This window comes from Oncorhynchus kisutch, unplaced genomic scaffold (assembly GCF_002021735.2).
Source record: "Oncorhynchus kisutch isolate 150728-3 unplaced genomic scaffold, Okis_V2 Okis07a-Okis12b_hom, whole genome shotgun sequence".
Lineage (NCBI taxonomy): Eukaryota > Metazoa > Chordata > Actinopteri > Salmoniformes > Salmonidae > Oncorhynchus > Oncorhynchus kisutch.
In genome coordinates, this window is record NW_022261984.1 from 16,657,225 (window position 1) to 16,677,231 (window position 20,007).

General features: G+C 47.2%; 1 protein-coding gene across 1 annotated transcript in view; it reads right to left on the reverse strand.

Moving 5' to 3' along the window:
* Positions 1–12,168: 12,168 nt before the first annotated feature.
* prss12 (serine protease 12) overlaps positions 12,169–20,007 on the reverse strand; it is a 66,456-nt gene continuing 58,617 nt past the window's right edge. Inside the window, exons 13-14 of the mRNA XM_031815120.1 lie at positions 13,878–14,173; positions 12,169–12,807 (exon numbers count right to left, since the gene is read on the reverse strand). Of these exons, the coding sequence (XP_031670980.1) occupies positions 12,497–12,807; positions 13,878–14,173 (607 nt within the window). The 3' untranslated portion in view covers positions 12,169–12,496. The remainder of the gene's footprint in view (positions 12,808–13,877; positions 14,174–20,007) is intronic.

Genomic DNA, 20,007 nt, shown 5'->3' on the forward strand with positions numbered 1-20,007 from the left:
TATAACAAACTGACCCTAGCCCCCTGACACATAAACTACTGCAGCATAAATACTGGAGGCTGAGACAGGAGGGGTCAGGAGACACTGTGGACCCATCCGAGGACACCCCCGGACAGGGCCAAACAGGAAGGATATAACCCACCTACTTTGCCAAAGCACAGCCCCCACACCACTAGAGGGATATCTTCACAGGAGTACAGAAGCCCATTATCAGCAACCGTCACTCCTGTGGTTAGAGTGCTGGGCCAGTCACCGAAATGTTGCTAGATCGAATCCCCGAGCTGACAAGGTAAAAATCTGTCGTTCTGCCCCCTGAACAAGGCAGTTAACCCACTGTTCCTAGACCAGTTAACCCACTGTTCCTAGACCAGTTAACCCATTGTTCCTAGACCAGTTAACCCATTGTTCCTAGACCAGTTAACCCACTGTTCCTAGACCAGTTAACCCACTGTTCCTAGACCAGTTAACCCACTGTTCCTAGACCAGTTAACCCACTGTTCCTAGACCAGTTGACCCACTGTTCCTAGACCAGTTAACCCACTGTTCCTAGACCAGTTGACCCACTGTTCCTAGACCAGTTAACCCACTGTTCCTAGACCAGTTAACCCACTGTTCCTAGACCAGTTAACCCACTGTTCCTAGACCAGTTAACCCACTGTTCCTAGACCAGTTAACCCCACTGTTCCTAGACCAGTTAACCCACTGTTCCTAGACCAGTTAACCCACTGTTCCTAGACCAGTTAACCCACTGTTCCTAGACCAGTTAACCCCACTGTTCCTAGACCAGTTAACCCACTGTTCCTAGACCAGTTGACCCACTGTTCCTAGACCAGTTAACCCACTGTTCCTAGACCAGTTAACCCACTGTTCCTAGACCAGTTAACCCACTGTTCCTAGACCAGTTAACCCACTGTTCCTAGACCAGTTAACCCACTGTTCCTAGACCAGTTAACCCACTGTTCCTAGACCAGTTAACCCACTGTTCCTAGACCAGTTAACCCACTGTTCCTAGACCAGTTAACCCACTGTTCCTAGACCAGTTAACCCACTGTTCCTAGACCAGTTAACCCACTGTTCCTAGACCAGTTAACCCACTGTTCCTAGACCAGTTAACCCCACTGTTCCTAGACCAGTTAACCCACTGTTCCTAGACCAGTTAACCCACTGTTCCGAGACCAGTTAACCCACTGTTCCTAGACCAGTTAACCCACTGTTCCTAGACCAGTTAACCCACTGTTCCTAGACCAGTTAACCCACTGTTCCTAGACCAGTTAACCCACTGTTCCTAGACCAGTTAACCCACTGTTCCTAGACCAGTTAACCCACTGTTCCTAGACCAGTTAACCCACTGTTCCTAGACCAGTTAACCCACTGTTCCTAGATCAGTTAACCCACTGTTCCTAGACCAGTTAATCCACTGTTCCTAGATCAGTTAACCCACTGTTCCTAGACCAGTTAACCCACTGTTCCTAGACCAGTTAACCCCACTGTTCCTAGACCAGTTAACCCACTGTTCCTAGACCAGTTAACCCACTGTTCCTAGACCAGTTAACCCACTGTTCCTAGACCAGTTACCCCACTGTTCCTAGACCAGTTAACCCACTGTTCCTAGACCAGGTAACCCACTGTTCCTAGACCAGTTAACCCACTGTTCCTAGACCAGTTAACCCACTGTTCCTAGACCAGTTAACCCACTGTTCCTAGACCAGTTAACCCACTGTTCCTAGACCAGTTAACCCACTGTTCCTAGACCAGTTAACCCACTGTTCCTAGACCAGTTAACCCACTGTTCCTAGACCAGTTAACCCACTGTTCCTAGACCAGTTAACCCACTGTTCCTAGACCAGTTAACCCACTGTTCCTAGACCAGTTAACCCACTGTTCCTAGACCAGTTAACCCACTGTTCCTAGACCAGTTAACCCACTGTTCCTAGACCAGTTAACCCACTGTTCCTAGACCAGTTAACCCACTGTTCCTAGACCAGTTAACCCACTGTTCCTAGACCAGTTAACCCACTGTTCCTAGACCAGTTAACCCACTGTTCCTAGACCAGTTAACCCACTGTTCCTAGACCAGTTAACCCACTGTTCCTAGACCAGTTAACCCACTGTTCCTAGGCCGTCATTGTAAATAAGAATTTGTTCTTAACTGCCTAGTTAAATAAAGGTAAAAATGTGCTTTTCTTTCTAAAACAATGAAATGTCTAAGCGACCCCCAAAACTTTTGAACAGTCGTGTATATATATACATATAACAGGAAGTGTTTGGATCCTAAATCATATGAGAGATCAGATAACCCTTGGACAATCAAAAACACAAAGTTCTTTAAAAAATCCTAGTTTTATGAGGCAACAGGACATTGAGTCAACACAGACAGGGTTAGCATCCTAGATGGGCCCCTTGTCCTGATGTAGTACAGTACATTGAGTCAACACAGACAGGGTTAGCATCCTAGATGGGCCCCTTGTCCTGATGAGGCAGCAGTACATTGAGTCAACACAGACAGGGTTAGCATCCTAGATGGGCCCCTAGTCCTGATGAGGCAGCAGTACATTGAGTCAACACAGACAGGGTTAGCATCCTAGATGGGCCCCTAGTCCTGATGAGGCAGCAGTACATTGAGTCAACACAGACAGGGTTAGCATCCTAGATGGGCCCCTAGTCCTGATGAGGCAGCAGTACATTGAGTCAACACAGACAGGGTTAGCATCCTAGATGGGCCCCTAGTCCTGATGTAGTACAGTACATTGAGTCAACACAGACAGGGTTAGCATCCTAGATGGGCCCCTAGTCCTGATGAGGCAACAGGACATTGAGTCAACACAGACAGGGTTAGCATCCTAAATGGGCCCCTAGTCCTGATGAGGCAGCAGTACATTGAGTCAACACAGACAGGGTTAGCATCCTAGATGGGCCCCTAGTCCTGATGAGGCAGCAGTACATTGAGTCAACACAGACAGGGTTAGCATCCTAGATGGGCCCCTTGTCCTGATGTAGTACAGTACATTGAGTCAACACAGACAGGGTTAGCATCCTAGATGGGCCCCTTGTCCTGATGTAGTACAGGACATTGAGTCAACACAGACAGGGTTAGCATCCTAGATGGGCCCCTAGTCCTGATGAGGCAGCAGTACATTGAGTCAACACAGACAGGGTTAGCATCCTAGATGGGCCCCTTGTCCTGATGTAGTACAGTACATTGAGTCAACACAGACAGGGTTAGCATCCTAGATGGGCCCCTAGTCCTGATGAGGCAACAGGACATTGAGTCAACACAGACAGGGTTAGCATCCTAGATGGGCCCCTAGTCCTGATGAGGCAGCAGTACATTGAGTCAACACAGACAGGGTTAGCATCCTAGATGGGCCCCTAGTCCTGATGAGGCAGCAGTACATTGAGTCAACACAGACAGGGTCAGCATCCTAAATGGGCCCCTAGTCCTGATGAGGCAGCAGTACATTGAGTCAACACAGACAGGGTTAGCATCCTAGATGGGCCCCTTGTCCTGATGTAGTACAGGACATTGAGTCAACACAGACAGGGTTAGCATCCTAGATGGGCCCCTAGTCCTGATGAGGCAGCAGTACATTGAGTCAACACAGACAGGGTTAGCATCCTAGATGGGCCCCTTGTCCTGATGTAGTACAGTACATTGAGTCAACACAGACAGGGTTAGCATCCTAGATGGGCCCCTAGTCCTGATGAGGCAACAGGACATTGAGTCAACACAGACAGGGTTAGCATCCTAGATGGGCCCCTTGTCCTGATGTAGTACAGTACATTGAGTCAACACAGACAGGGTTAGCATCCTAGATGGGCCCCTTGTCCTGATGTAGTACAGTACATTGAGTCAACACAGACAGGGTTAGCATCCTAAATGGGCCCCTAGTCCTTACGTAGTACATTAGCCGGATAGGATCTGAACCCTGGTCTCCCACTTTCAGACCTTGATGAGTAGCCTGAAAACAGCTGAAGCTCTTCTGAACTAAAGCCGAGGGATCGGTATCTCTGTGGACGACCCCAGGGGGTTGAAAACCTGATCGATCTGTCATCATAGCAACGCTGTAACAGTCACAAACACCGGACGAGTTTAAATAACACGACAAGAAACAATCCAAGACCCAACATTAGATACGAGTGTGCTGTTCCTATAAACCTGACAGAGATAGATTAACACTAAGAAACAATCCAAGACCCAACATTAGATACTAGTGTGCTGTTCCTATAAACCTGACAGAGATAGATTACCACTAAGAAACAATCCAAGACCCAACATTAGATACTAGTGTGCTGTTCCTATAAACCTGACAGAGATAGATTACCACTAAGAAACAATCCAAGACCCAACATTAGATACTAGTGGGCTGTTCCTATAAACCTGACAGAGATAGATTACCACTAAGAAACAATCCAAGACCCAACATTAGATACTAGTGTGCTGTTCCTATAAACCTGACAGAGACAGATTACCACTAAGAAACAATCCAAGACCCAACATTAGATACTAGTGTGCTGTTCCTATAAACCAATCACCTGACAGAGATAGATTACCACTAAGAAACAATCCAAGACCCAACATTAGATACTAGTGTGCTGTTCCTATAAACCAATCACCTGACAGAGATAGATTACCACTAAGAAACAATCCAAGACCCAACATTAGATACTAGTGGGCTGTTCCTATAAACCTGACAGAGATAGATTACCACTAAGAAACAATCCAAGACCCAACATTAGATACGAGTGTGCTGTTCCTATAAACCAATCACCTGACAGAGATAGATTACCACTAAGAAACAATCCAAGACCCAACATTAGATACTAGTGGGCTGTTCCTATAAACCTGACAGAGATAGATTACCACTAAGAAACAATCCAAGACCCAACATTAGATACTAGTGTGCTGTTCCTATAAACCTGACAGAGACAGATTACCACTAAGAAACAATCCAAGACCCAACATTAGATACTAGTGTGCTGTTCCTATAAACCTGACAGAGATAGATTACCACTAAGAACACGATATTAACAGTGTAAAAGTTTACAACTAGAGAACAAGGATAAAGTACATAGAGACAATAGGTCCCAAATGGCACTATATTCCCTATGTATTACCCTACTAGTCTAAAGTAGTGCACTATATAGGGAATAGGGTGCTATAAGGTAGTGCCCTATATAGGGAATAGGGTTCTATAAAGGTAGTGCCATATATAGGGAATAGGGTGCTATAAGGTAGTGCCCTATATAGGGAATAGGGTTCTATAAAGGTAGTGCCATATATAGGGAATAGGGTGCTATAAGGTAGTGCCCTATATAGGGAATAGGGTTCTATAAGGTAGTGCCCTATATAGGGAATAGGGTTCTATAAGGTAGTGCCCTATATAGGGAATAGGGTTCTATAAAGTAGTGCCCTATATAGGGAATAGGGTTCTATAAGGTAGTGCCATATATAGGGAATAGGGTTCTATAAGGTAGTGCCCTATATAGGGAATAGGGTTCTATAAGGTAGTGCCCTATATAGGGAATAGGGTTCTATAAGGTAGTGCCCTATATAGGGAATAGGGTTCTATTAAGTAGTGCCCTATATAGGGAATAGGGTTCTATAAGGTAGTGCCCTATATAGGGAAGAGGGTTCTATAAGGTAGTGCCCTATATAGGGAATAGGGTTCTATAAGGTAGTGCCCTATATAGGGAATAGGGTTCTATAAGGTAGTGCCCTATATAGGGAATAGGGTTCTATAAAGGTAGTGCCCTATATAGGGAATAGGGTTCTATAAGGTAGTGCCCTATATAGGGAATAGTGTTCTATAAGGTAGTGCCCTATATAGGGAATAGGGTTCTATAAAGGTAGTGCCCTATATAGGGGATAGGGCTCTATAAAGGTAGTGCACTATATAGGGAGTAGGGTTCTATAAAGTAGTGCCCTATATAGGGAATAGGGTTCTATAAAGTAGTGCCCTATATAGGGAATAGGGTTCTATAAGGTAGTGCCATATATAGGGAATAGGGTTCTATAAGGTAGTGCCCTATATAGGGAATAGGGTTCTATAAGGTAGTGCCCTATATAGGGAATAGGGTTCTATAAGGTAGTGCCCTATATAGGGAATAGGGTTCTATTAAGTAGTGCCCTATATAGGGAATAGGGTTCTATAAGGTAGTGCCCTATATAGGGAAGAGGGTTCTATAAGGTAGTGCCCTATATAGGGAATAGGGTTCTATAAGGTAGTGCCCTATATAGGGAATAGGGTTCTATAAGGTAGTGCCCTATATAGGGAATAGGGTTCTATAAAGGTAGTGCCCTATATAGGGAATAGGGTTCTATAAGGTAGTGCCCTATATAGGGAATAGTGTTCTATAAGGTAGTGCCCTATATAGGGAATAGGGTTCTATAAAGGTAGTGCCCTATATAGGGAATAGGGCTCTATAAAGGTAGTGCACTATATAGGGAGTAGGGTTCTATAAAGTAGTGCCCTATATAGGGAATAGGGTTCTATAAGGTAGTGCCCTATATAGGGAATAGGGTTCTATAAAGGTAGTGCCATATATAGGGAATAGGGTGCTATAAGGTAGTGCCCTATATAGGGAATAGGGTTCTATAAAGGTAGTGCCATATATAGGGAATAGGGTGCTATAAGGTAGTGCCCTATATAGGGAATAGGGTTCTATAAGGTAGTGCCCTATATAGGGAATAGGGTTCTATAAGGTAGTGCCCTATATAGGGAATAGGGTTCTATAAGGTAGTGCCCTATATAGGGAATAGGGTTCTATAAGGTAGTGCCCTATATAGGGAATAGGGTTCTATAAAGTAGTGCCCTATATAGGGAATAGGGTTCTATAAGGTAGTGCCATATATAGGGAATAGGGTGCTATAAGGTAGTGCCCTATATAGGGAATAGGGTTCTATAAAGGTAGTGCCATATATAGGGAATAGGGTGCTATAAGGTAGTGCCCTATATAGGGAATAGGGTTCTATAAAGGTAGTGCCATATATAGGGAATAGGGTGCTATAAGGTAGTGCCCTATATAGGGAATAGGGTTCTATAAGGTAGTGCCCTATATAGGGAATAGGGTTCTATAAGGTAGTGCCCTATATAGGGAATAGGGTTCTATAAAGTAGTGCCCTATATAGGGAATAGGGTTCTATAAGGTAGTGCCATATATAGGGAATAGGGTTCTATAAGGTAGTGCCCTATATAGGGAATAGGGTTCTATAAGGTAGTGCCCTATATAGGGAATAGGGTTCTATAAGGTAGTGCCCTATATAGGGAATAGGGTTCTATTAAGTAGTGCCCTATATAGGGAATAGGGTTCTATAAGGTAGTGCCCTATATAGGGAAGAGGGTTCTATAAGGTAGTGCCCTATATAGGGAATAGGGTTCTATAAGGTAGTGCCCTATATAGGGAATAGGGTTCTATAAGGTAGTGCCCTATATAGGGAATAGGGTTCTATAAAGGTAGTGCCCTATATAGGGAATAGGGTTCTATAAGGTAGTGCCCTATATAGGGAATAGTGTTCTATAAGGTAGTGCCCTATATAGGGAATAGGGTTCTATAAAGGTAGTGCCCTATATAGGGGATAGGGCTCTATAAAGGTAGTGCACTATATAGGGAGTAGGGTTCTATAAAGTAGTGCCCTATATAGGGAATAGGGTTCTATAAAGTAGTGCCCTATATAGGGAATAGGGTTCTATAAGGTAGTGCCATATATAGGGAATAGGGTTCTATAAGGTAGTGCCCTATATAGGGAATAGGGTTCTATAAGGTAGTGCCCTATATAGGGAATAGGGTTCTATAAGGTAGTGCCCTATATAGGGAATAGGGTTCTATTAAGTAGTGCCCTATATAGGGAATAGGGTTCTATAAGGTAGTGCCCTATATAGGGAAGAGGGTTCTATAAGGTAGTGCCCTATATAGGGAATAGGGTTCTATAAGGTAGTGCCCTATATAGGGAATAGGGTTCTATAAGGTAGTGCCCTATATAGGGAATAGGGTTCTATAAAGGTAGTGCCCTATATAGGGAATAGGGTTCTATAAGGTAGTGCCCTATATAGGGAATAGTGTTCTATAAGGTAGTGCCCTATATAGGGAATAGGGTTCTATAAAGGTAGTGCCCTATATAGGGAATAGGGCTCTATAAAGGTAGTGCACTATATAGGGAGTAGGGTTCTATAAAGTAGTGCCCTATATAGGGAATAGGGTTCTATAAAGTAGTGCCCTATATAGGGAATAGGGTGCTATAAAGTAGTGCCCTATATAGGGAATAGGGTGCCATAAAGGTAGTGCCCTATATAGGGAATAGGGTGCCATAAAGGTAGTGCCCTATATAGGGAATAGGGTGCTATAAAGGTAGTGCCCTATATAGGGAATAGGGTTCTATGAGGTAGTGCACTATATAGGGAATAGGGTTCTATGAGGTAGTGCACTATATAGGGAATAGGGTGCTATAAAGGTAGTGCCCTATATAGGGAATAGGGTTCTATAAAGGTAGTGCCCTATATAGGGAATAGGGTGCTATAAAGGTAGTGCCCTCTATAGGGAATAGGGTTCTATAAAGGTAGTGCCCTATATAGGGAATAGGGTGCTATAAAGGTAGTGCCCTATATAGGGAATATGGTTCTATAAAGGTAGTGCCCTATATAGGGAATAGGGTGCTATAAAGGTAGTGCCCTATATAGGGAATAGGGTTCTATGAGGTAGTGCCCTATATAGGGAATAGGGTGCTATAAAGGTAGTGCCCTATATAGGAAATAGGGCTCTATAAAGGTAGTGCCCTATATAGGGAATAGGGTTCTATAAAGGTAGTGCCCTATATAGGGAATAGGGTTCTATAAAGGTAGTGCCCTATATAGGGAATAGGATTCTATAAAGGTAGTGCCCTATATAGGGAATAGGGTTCTATAAAGGTAGTGCCCTATATAGGGAATAGGGTTCTATAAAGGTAGTGCCCTATATAGGGAATAGGGTTCTATAAAGGTAGTGCCCTATATAGGGAATAGGGTTCTATAAAGGCAGTGCCCTATATAGGGAATAGGGTTCTATAAGGCAGTGCCCTATATAGGGAATAGGGTTGTATAAAGGTAGTGCCCTATATAGGGAATAGGGTTCTATAAAGGTAGTGCCCTATATAGGGAATAGGGTGCTATAAAGGTAGTGCCCTATATAGGGAATAGGGTGCTATAAAGGTAGTGCCCTATATAGGGAATAGGGTGCTATAAAGGTAGTGCCCTATATATGTCATGTATTGTCATATTATGTCTTGTTCCTGTTCTTTCTCTTCACTCCGTTTTCCTCTGCTGGTCGTATTAGGTTACCTTCTCTTCCTCTCCTTCCCCCAGCTGTTCCCCATCTTCTCTAACTACCTCGTTCACTCTTTTCCCACCTGTTCCCTTTTTCCCTCTGATTAGGTCTCTATTTCTCTCTCTGTTCCTGCTTCTTTCTTTGTCAGATTCTCGTTTGAGTTTCTCATGCCAGAACCAAACTATCGTCTTGTTTGCTTCACCCTTGTCCCATCCTGTCGGAATCTGCCTGTTCTTCTGATGCTACGTGTGATCAGGTACCTCTGTCCGCTACGACCCGCGCCTACCCAGAGAGACCAGCAGTCTGTCGCCGCAACCCAGCTATTCTCCTCTGCTGCTAAGAAGGGGACTCTTTTGTAAATATCAGAAGGACTTTCTGTTTCATTTGTCGCCCTCTCTGAGGGTTGTCTATTTTGCCATTTTCTACATCTGAAGAGGATCTATGTCTTCCCTGTGTTTTTACATTAAAGGACTCTGTTTTTGTTAAACCGCTTTTGGGTCCTCACTCAAGTGCACAACAATATAGGGAATAGGGTTCTATAAGGTAGTGCCCTATATAGGGAATAGGGTTCTATAAAGGTAGTGCCCTATATAGGGAATAGGGTTCTATAAAGGTAGTGCCCTATATAGGGAATAGGGTTCTATAAGGTAGTGCCCTATATAGGGAATAGGGTTCTATAAAGATAGTACACTATATAGGGAATAGGGTTCTATAAAGATAGTACACTATATAGGGAATAGGGTTCTATAAGGTAGTGCCCTATATAGGGAATAGGGTTCTATAAAGGTAGTACACTATATAGGGAATAGGGTTCTATAAGGTAGTGCCATATATAGGGAATAGGGTGCTATAAAGGTAGTGCCCTATATAGGGAATAGGGTGCTATAAATTAGTGCCCTATATAGGAAATAGGGTTCTATGAGGTAGTGCACTATATAGGGAATAGGGTTCTATAAAGTAGTGCCCTATATAGGGAATAGGGTTCTATAAAGTAGTGCCCTATATAGGGAATAGGGTTCTATAAAGTAGTGCCCTATATAGGGAATAGGGTTCTATAAAGGTAGTACACTATATAGGGAATAGGGTTCTATAAAGGTAGTACACTATATAGGGAATAGGGCTCTATAAAGGTAGTGCACTATATAGGGAATAGGGTGCTATAAAGGTAGTGAGCACTATATCGGGAATGAGCCATAGGGCTCTGGTCTAAAGTAGTGCACTATATAGGGAATAGGGTGCCATCTGAATCCGTTTGATAAACAGTTTAGCTGTCGGACTCGGAGGGTGAACAGTAAACAACAACAAATCCAATCAGATTGTATTAGTCACATGCTATTAGTCACATGCAATTAGTCACATGCTATTAGTCACATGCTATTAGTCACATGCTATTAGTCACATGCTATTAGTCACATGCTATTAGTCACATGCTATTAGTCACATGCTTTGTAAACAACAGGTGTAGAGTAACAGTGAAATACTGTTTTCAGTGTAAATCTCCACCTTCTCCTTTATAGTAGGAAGGAGACTCAGTAATATTGTCGTGTGTGTGTGTGTTCAGGACATAGTCCTTTCCCTGCCTGTGGTCCCCGTCGTTCCCTAGGAGTCGGATGTCAACAACAATGTGCTGTAGCTGCTTTCATCAGGTCATTCATAGAACAATATAAAACATTTTAGACCGGTTGTCTGGGATGTGTTCGTTAGTCCACACCGTAGCAAAGCAACAAAACATTCTCAGATTAAGTCTAGTTCAGAATCTCTACTGTTCATCAAACCAGGAGTTGATTTAACCTTAAATAGCGTTACCTCAAAAGGGTTCAATTAAATAAGTGCTGATAAAGAGGAGTTGAGATTGTGTTCAGTAGAGGAGAGAGGGAATGAGGAGGAAGAGAGAGAGGGAACAAGGAGGAAGAGAGAGAGGGAACGAGGAGGAAGAGAGAGAGGGAACGAGGAGGAAGAGAGAGAGGGAACGAGGAGGAAGAGAGAGGGAACGAGGAGGAGGAGGAGGAGAGAGAGGGAACGAGGAGGAAGAGAGAGAGGGAACGAGGAGGAAGAGAGAGAGGGAATGAGGAGGAAGAGAGAGAGGGAACGAGGAGGAGGAGGAGAGAGAGAGGAAACGGGGAGGAAGAGAGAGAGAGGGAACGAGGAGGAAGAGAGAGGGAACGAGGAGGAAGAGAGAGAGAGGGAACGAGGAGGAAGAGAGAGAGGGAACGAGGAGGAAGAGAGAGAGGGAATGAGGAGGAAGAGAGGGATGGAAGAAGGAGGGAGGGAGAGAGAGGGAACGAGGAGGATGAGAGAGAGGGAACGAGGAGGAAGAGAGGGATGGAAGAAGGAGGGAGGGAGAGAGAGGGAATGAGGAGGATGAGAGAGAGGGAACGAGGAGGAAGAGAGGGGGAACGAGGAGGATGAGAGAGAGAGAACGAGGAGGAAGAGAGAGAGGGAACGAGGAAGAGAGGGGGAACGAGGAGGAAGAGAGAGGGGGAACGAGCAGGAAGAGGAGAGGGGAAAGGAGAGAGAGAGAGAGAGGGAACGAGGAGGAGGAGGAGAGAGAGGGAACGAGGAGGAGGAGGAGGAGGAGGAGAGAGAGGGAACGAGGAGGAAGAGAGAGAGGGAATGAGGAGGAGGAGAGAGAGGGAACGAGGAGGTAGAGAGAGAGAGGGAAGGAGGAAGAGAGAGAGGGGAAAGGAGAGAGAGAGAGGGAACGAGGAGGAAGAGAGAGAGGGAACGAGGAGGAAGAGAGAGAGGGAATGAGGAGGAGGAGAGAGAGGGAATGAGGAGGAAGAAAGAGAGGGAATGAGGAGGAGGAGAGAGAGGGAACGAGGAGGAGGAGAGAGGGAACGAGGAGGAAGAGAGAGAGGGAACGAGGAGGAAGAGAGAGAGGGAACGAGGAGGAAGAGAGGGAACGAGGAGGAAGAGGAGAGGGGAAAGGAGAGAGAGAGAGGGGGTAAAGGGGGAGGGATGGATATGAAATAGAGACAGGGGTCTTTCAACTGGTTTGAAACCACTTATTTTACTGACCAATCAAATCACAAGCTCCAAATATAGTCCTTCTCAATTGGCCAGTCCGTTATCTACCACTGTCTCACATTGGCTGTCATCTCTTCATGCCCTTATCCCAATGTCCAATCACCTTGCAGATCCACTTCCTATATTCTTCCCATTGTCCAATCACCTTGACGATCCAGTTCCTGTATCCCTCTCATTGTCCAATCACCTTGTGTATCCAGGGTGTGAAGGCGGAGACTTTAGTGTAGACGCCAGGTGAGTGTTGCGTGCGACAGGAGTGACCCCACGACGTCACACCGTACACGACCCACCCTCCGCCCGGACGCTCACACACCAACGGGCCGCCGCTGTCTCCACGGCAACTGTCCACGCGGCGCTCCGATTGGCCGTCTGTCCCGGCGCAGAGCATGCGGCTAGTGAAGGCTCCGTGGTAACGCTGTTGGCAGTGACGACGGGGGAGGAGGGAGAGAGGAGCCTGTTGGAGGGTCTTAGAGTAGGAGCGACCTGGAGGACAGAGAGAGACGATTACCATTACACTGGGCCTTTAGTCTGTTTAATTAGAGAGACGATTACCATTCAACTGGTCCATTAATCACTAACATCCCCCTCAGCTTCCACACTAAATCACCCACTAACACCCCCTGGTCTTCCCCACTAAATCACCCACTAACACCCCCCTGGTCTTCCACACTAAATCACCCACTAACACCCCTTCGTCTTCCCCACTAAATCACCCACTAACACCCCCCTGGTCTTCCCCACTAAATCACCCACTAACACCCCCCTGGTCTTCCCCACTAAATCACCCACTAACACCCCCCTGGTCTTCCACACTAAATCACCCACTAACACCCCCCCCCCCCGGTCTTCCACACTAAATCACCCCCCTCATCTTCCACACTAAATCACCCACTAACACCCCCCTGGTCTTCCACACTAAATCACCCACTAACACCCCCCTGGTCTTCCACACTAAATCACCCCCCTCATCTTCCACACTAAATCACCCACTAACACCCCCCTGGTCTTCCCCACTAAATCACCCACTAACACCCCTTCGTCTTCCACACTAAATCACCCACTAACACCCCCCTGGTCTTCCCCACTAACACCCCCCTGGTCTTCCACACTAAATCACCCACTAACACCCCCCTGGTCTTCCACACTAAATCACCCACTAACACCCCCCTGGTCTTCCCCACTAACACCCCCCTGGTCTTCCCCACTAAATCACCCACTAACACCCCCCTGGTCTTCCCCACTAAATCACCCACTAACACCCCTTCGTCTTCCCCACTAAATCACCCACTAACACCCCCCAGGTCTTCCTCACTAACACCCCCTGGTCTTCCCCACTAACACCCCCCTGGTCTTCCACACTAAATCACCCACTAGCACCCCCTGGTCTTCCACACTAAATCACCCCCCTCATCTTCCCCACTAACACGCCCCTCGTCTTCCACACTAAATCACCCACTACACCCCCTCGTCTTCCACACTAAACACCCCCCTCATCTTCCCCACTAAATCACCCACTAGCACCCCCCTGGTCTTCCACCCCCCCCCCATCTCACCTGTGTCCCCCCAGCCTGTGATGTGACAGTTGGAAGCCTGTTTCAGGACTCTCTCCTTGCGTAGCGGCAGACAGGCGGGCAGGACGTGGCGACTGAACGCCACACATCGACCGCGGCCCTTCCCCGCCACTCCCGGCGACAGACGCACCAAGGCCAGGTCGTAGTCGTTGCTGTGGGAACGGTAGCTAGGGTGCAGGACGATCTGATCGACAGCGTACTCCTCCTCAAACTCCTCGGGAACCAGAGAATGATAATCCCCAACCCTCACCTTGTACTGTTTAGTACTGTTACCATGCCTGGAGGAGAGAGAGGAGAGTTAACCAGAGAATGGTAATCCCCAACCCTCACCTTGTACTGTTTAGTACTGTTACCATGCCTGGAGGAGAGAGAGGAGAGTTAACCAGAGAATGGTAATCCCCAACCCTCACCTTGTACTGTTTAGTACTGTTACCATGCCTGGAGGAGAGAGAGGAGAGTTAACCAGAGAATGGTAATCCCCTACCCTCACCTTGTACTGTTTAGTACTGTTACCATCCCTGGGGGAGAGAGACGAGAGTTAACCAGAGAATGGTAATCCCCAACCCTCACCTTGTACTGTTTAGTACTGTTACCATGCCTGGAGGAGAGAGAGGAGAGTTAACCAGAGAATGGTAATCCCCAACCCTCACCTTGTACTGTTACCATCCCTGGAGGAGAGGAGAGTTAACCAGAGAATGGTAATCCCCAACCCTCACCTTGTACTGTTACCATCCCTGGAGGAGAGGAGAGTTAACCAGAGAATGGTAATCCCCAACCCTCACCTTGTACTGTTACCATCCCTGGAGGAGAGGAGAGTTAACCAGAGAATGGTAATCCCCAACCCTCACCTTGTACTGTTACCATCCCTGGAGGAGAGAGAGGAGAGTTAACCAGAGAATGGTAATCCCCAACCCTCACCTTGTACTGTTTAGTACTGTTACCATGCCTGGAGGAGAGAGAGGAGAGTTAACCAGAGAATGGTAATCCCCAACCCTCACCTTGTACTGTTACCATCCCTGGAGGAGAGGAGAGTTAACCAGAGAATGGTAATCCCCAACCCTCACCTTGTACTGTTACCATCCCTGGAGGAGAGGAGAGTTAACCAGAGAATGGTAATCCCCAACCCTCACCTTGTACTGTTACCATCCCTGGAGGAGAGGAGAGTTAACCAGAGAATGGTAATCCCCAACCCTCACCTTGTACTGTTAACCATCCCTGGAGGAGAGGAGAGTTAACCAGAGAATGGTAATCCCCAACCCTCACCTTGTACTGTTACCATCCCTGGAGGAGAGGAGAGTTAACCAGAGAATGGTAATCCCCAACCCTCACCTTGTACTGTTACCATCCCTGGAGGAGAGGAGAGTTAACCAGAGAATGGTAATCCCCAACCCTCACCTTGTACTGTTACCATCCCTGGAGGAGAGGAGAGTTAACCAGAGAATGGTAATCCCCAACCCTCACCTTGTACTGTTACCATCCCTGGAGGAGAGGAGAGTTAACCAGAGAATGGTAATCCCCAACCCTCACCTTGTACTGTTACCATCCCTGGAGGAGAGAGAGGAGAGTTAACCAGAGAATGGTAATCCCCAACCCTCACCTTGTACTGTTTAGTACTGTTACCATGCCTGGAGGAGAGAGAGGAGAGTTAACCAGAGAATGGTAATCCCCAACCCTCACCTTGTACTGTTACCATCCCTGGAGGAGAGGAGAGTTAACCAGAGAATGGTAATCCCCAACCCTCACCTTGTACTGTTACCATCCCTGGAGGAGAGGAGAGTTAACCAGAGAATGGTAATCCCCAACCCTCACCTTGTACTGTTACCATCCCTGGAGGAGAGGAGAGTTAACCAGAGAATGGTAATCCCCAACCCTCACCTTGTACTGTTAACCATCCCTGGAGGAGAGGAGAGTTAACCAGAGAATGGTAATCCCCAACCCTCACCTTGTACTGTTACCATCCCTGGAGGAGAGGAGAGTTAACCAGAGAATGGTAATCCCCAACCCTCACCTTGTACTGTTACCATCCCTGGAGGAGAGGAGAGTTAACCAGAGAATGGTAATCCCCAACCCTCACCTTGTACTGTTACCATCCCTGGAGGAGAGAGAGGAGAGTTAACCAGAGAATGGTAATCCCCAACCCTCACCTTGTACTGTTACCATCCCTGGAGGAGAGGAGAGTTAACCAGAGAATGGTAATCCCCAACCCTCACCTTGTACTGTTACCATCCCTGGAGGAGAGGAGAGTTTTAAAGTTTAATAGATCTGTAAAGTACAGAGTTTTAGTTTGGGGTGGTAGGTTAAGTGGTTAATTAAGAGCGTTGGGCAAGTTTGAATCCCCGAGATGACTAGGAAATCTGTCGACGTGCCCTTGAGCAATGCACTTAACCCTATTTGTTATCAGAGTGTCTGAATGTACCTGGAGACGGTAACTACCACTATTCTCTGTTTCCTGTTTCCTGTTTCCTGTCTCTCTATCAGAGTGTCTGAATGTACCTGGAGACAGTAACTCCCACTATTCTCTGTTTCCTGTTTCCTGTCTCTCCATCAGAGTGTCTGAATGTACCTGGAGACAGTAACTACCACTATTCTCTGTTTCCTGTTTCCTGTCTCTCTATCAGAGTGTCTGAATGTACCTGGAGACAGTAACTACCACTATTCTGTTTCCTGTTTCCTGTCTCTCTATCAGAGTGTCTGAATGTACCTGGAGACAGTAACTACCACTATTCTCTGTTTCCTGTTTCCTGTCTCTCTATCAGAGTGTCTGAATGTACCTGGAGACAGTAACTACCACTATTCTCTGTTTCCTGTTTCCTGTCTCTCTATCCGAGTGTCTGAATGTACCTGGAGACAGTAACTACCACTATTCTCTGTTTCCTGTTTCCTGTCTCTCTATCAGAGTGTCTGAATGTACCTGGAGACGGTAACTACCACTATTCTCTGTTTCCTGTTTCCTGTCTCTCTATCCGAGTGTCTGAATGTACCTGGAGACAGTAACTACCACTATTCTCTGTTTCCTGTTTCCTGTCTCTCTATCCGAGTGTCTGAATGTACCTGGAGACAGTAACTACCCCTATTCTCTGTTTCCTGTTTCCTGTCTCTCTATCAGAGTGTCTGAATGTACCTGGAGACAGTAACTACCACTATTCTCTGTTTCCTGTTTCCTGTCTCTCTATCCGAGTGTCTGAATGTACCTGGAGACAGTAACTACCACTATTCTCTGTTTCCTGTTTCCTGTTTCCTGTCTCTCTATCCGAGTGTCTGAATGTACCTGGAGACAGTAACTACCACTATTCTCTGTTTCCTGTTTCCTGTCTCTCTATCCGAGTGTCTGAATGTACCTGGAGACAGTAACTACCACTATTCTCTGTTTCCTGTTTCCTGTCTCTCTATCAGAGTGTCTGAATGTACCTGGAGACAGTAACTACCACTATTCTCTGTTCTCTGTTTCCAGGAGAGCACACGCTACATGCTATCCATCACATGCTACATGCTACCCACCACACACTACCCACCACACGCTACCCACCACATGCTACCCATCACACGCTATCCACCACACGCTATCCACCACACGCTAGGAGGACATGTCTCTGACATTACAGGATCTACAGTCCATCTATCAACTCATACACAATCATACTATCTGCTCCTCCTCCTTCTCCTCTTCCCCCTCCTCTCTTCCTGTCCTCTTCTCTCCTCCTCGTCTCATCTCCTGTCCTCTTCTCTCCTCCTCGTCTCATCTCCTCTCCTCCTTTCCTCTTCTCCTCCTCCTCTCTTCCTGTCCTCTTCTCTCCTCCTCGTCTCATCTCCTCTCCTCCTTTCCTCTTCTCCTCCTCCTCTCCTCCTGTCCTCTTCTCTCCACCTCGTCTCATCTCCTCTCCTCCTGTCCTCTTCTCTCCTCCTCTCATCTCCTCTCCTCCTGTCCTGTCCTGTCCTCTCCTCTCCTCCTCTCATCTCCTCTCCTCCTGTCCTCTTCTCTCCTCCTCTCATCTCCTCTCCTCCTCTCCTCCTGTCCTCTTCTCTCCTCCTCCTCTCCCCTCCTCCTGTCCTCTTCTCTCCTTGTCTCCTCTCCTCTCCTCTCCTCTCCTCTCCTCTCCTCTCCTCTCCTCTCCTCTCCTCTCCTCTCCTCTCCTCTCCTCTCCTCTCCTCTCCTCTCCTCTCCTCCTCTCATCTCCTCTCATCTTCTCTCCTCTCCTCTCCTCATCTCCTCTCCTCCTGTCCTCTTCTCTCCTCATCTCCTCTCCCTCCTCTCATCTCCTCTCCTCCTGTCCTCTCCTCTCATCTCCTCTCCTCCTCTCATCTTCTCTCCTCCTCTCATCTCCTCTCCTCTTCTTTCCTCCTCTCATCTCCTCTCATCTCCCCTCCTCCTGTCCTCTTCTCTCCTCCTCTCCTCTCCTCCTCTCATCTCCTCTCCTCCTCTCATCTCCTCTCCTCCTCTCATCTCCTCTCCTCCTGTCCTCTTCTCTCTTCCTCTCCTCTCCTCCTCTCATCTCCTCTCCTCTCCTCTCCTCTCCTCTCCTCCTCTCATCTCCTCTCATCTTCTCTCCTCTCCTCTCCTCATCTCCTCTCCTCCTGTCCTCTTCTCTCCTCATCTCCTCTCCTCCTCTCATCTCCTCTCCTCCTGTCCTCTCCTCTCATCTCCTCTCCTCCTCTCATCTTCTCTCCTCCTCTCATCTCCTCTCCTCTTCTTTCCTCCTCTCATCTCCTCTCATCTCCCCTCCTCCTGTCCTCTTCTCTCCTCCTCTCCTCTCCTCCTCTCATCTCCTCTCCTCCTCTCATCTCCTCTCCTCCTCTCATCTCCTCTCCTCCTGTCCTCTTCTCTCTTCCTCTCCTCTCCTCTCTCATCTCCTCTCCTCCTGTCCTCTTTGTGTTCTGTATTGACCTCAGACACTTCCTCATTGAATGATTAATAACACTTGAAATATGGTGTGTTAATGATAAAGATTGAGAATATGGAGAGGTGCAGTAGAGTGAAGGGGAGTGAAGGGAGAGGAGAGAGAAGAGAGGAGAGGAGGAGAAGAGAAGGGAGAGGAGAGAGAAGAGAAGGGAGAGGAGAGAGAAGAGAAGGGAGAGGAGAGAGAAGAGAAGGGAGAGGAGAGAGAAGAGAAGGGAGAGGAGAGAGAAGAGAGGAGAGGAGGAGAAGAGAGGGGAGAGGAGAGAGAAGAGAAGGGAGAGGAGAGAGAAGAGAAGGGAGAGGAGAGAGAAGAGAAGGGAGAGGAGAGAGAAGAGAAGGGAGAGGAGAGAGAAGAGAGGAGAGAGAAGAGAGGAGAGGAGGAGAAGAGAAGGCAGAGGAGAGAGAAGAGAGGAGGAGAAGAGAGGAGAGGAAGAGCCTTCCTGCCAAACCCCGTCTCCTGTTACAAAAACACAGATCGTTCCGGAAACAGAACTTGACCCGGGAATCCGACGCAATTCCCTGGCAGAACTTTCTACCACACAGATAGAGCTCACACAGACACAGGGATCACCACACAGATAGAGTTCACACAGACACAGGGATCACCACACAGATAGAGCTCACACAGACACAGGGACCACCACACAGATAGAGCTCACACAGACACAGGGATCACCACACAGATAGAGCTCACACAGACACAGGGATCACCACACAGATAGAGCTCACACAGACACAGGGATCACCACACAGATAGAGCTCACACAGACACAGGGATCACCACACAGATAGAGCTCACACAGACACAGGGATCACCACACAGATAGAGCTCACACAGACACAGGGATCACCACACAGATAGAGTTCTCACAGACACAGGGATCACCACACAGATAGAGCTCACACAGACACAGGGATCACCACACAGATAGAGCTCACACAGACACAGGGATCATTCCATACAGAACACATTTAACAGGACACAGTCCCTCCTACTCTGGGTGACAGACCGTCAGATCCACAGCAGGACACAGTCCCTCCTACTCTGGGTGACAGACCGTCAGATCCACAGCAGGACACAGTCCCTCCTACTCTGGGTGACAGACCGTCAGATCCACAGCAGGACACAGTCCCTCCTACTCTGGGTGACAGACCGTCAGATCCACAGCAGAACACAGTCCCTCCTACTCTGGGTGTCAGACCGTCAGATCCACAGCA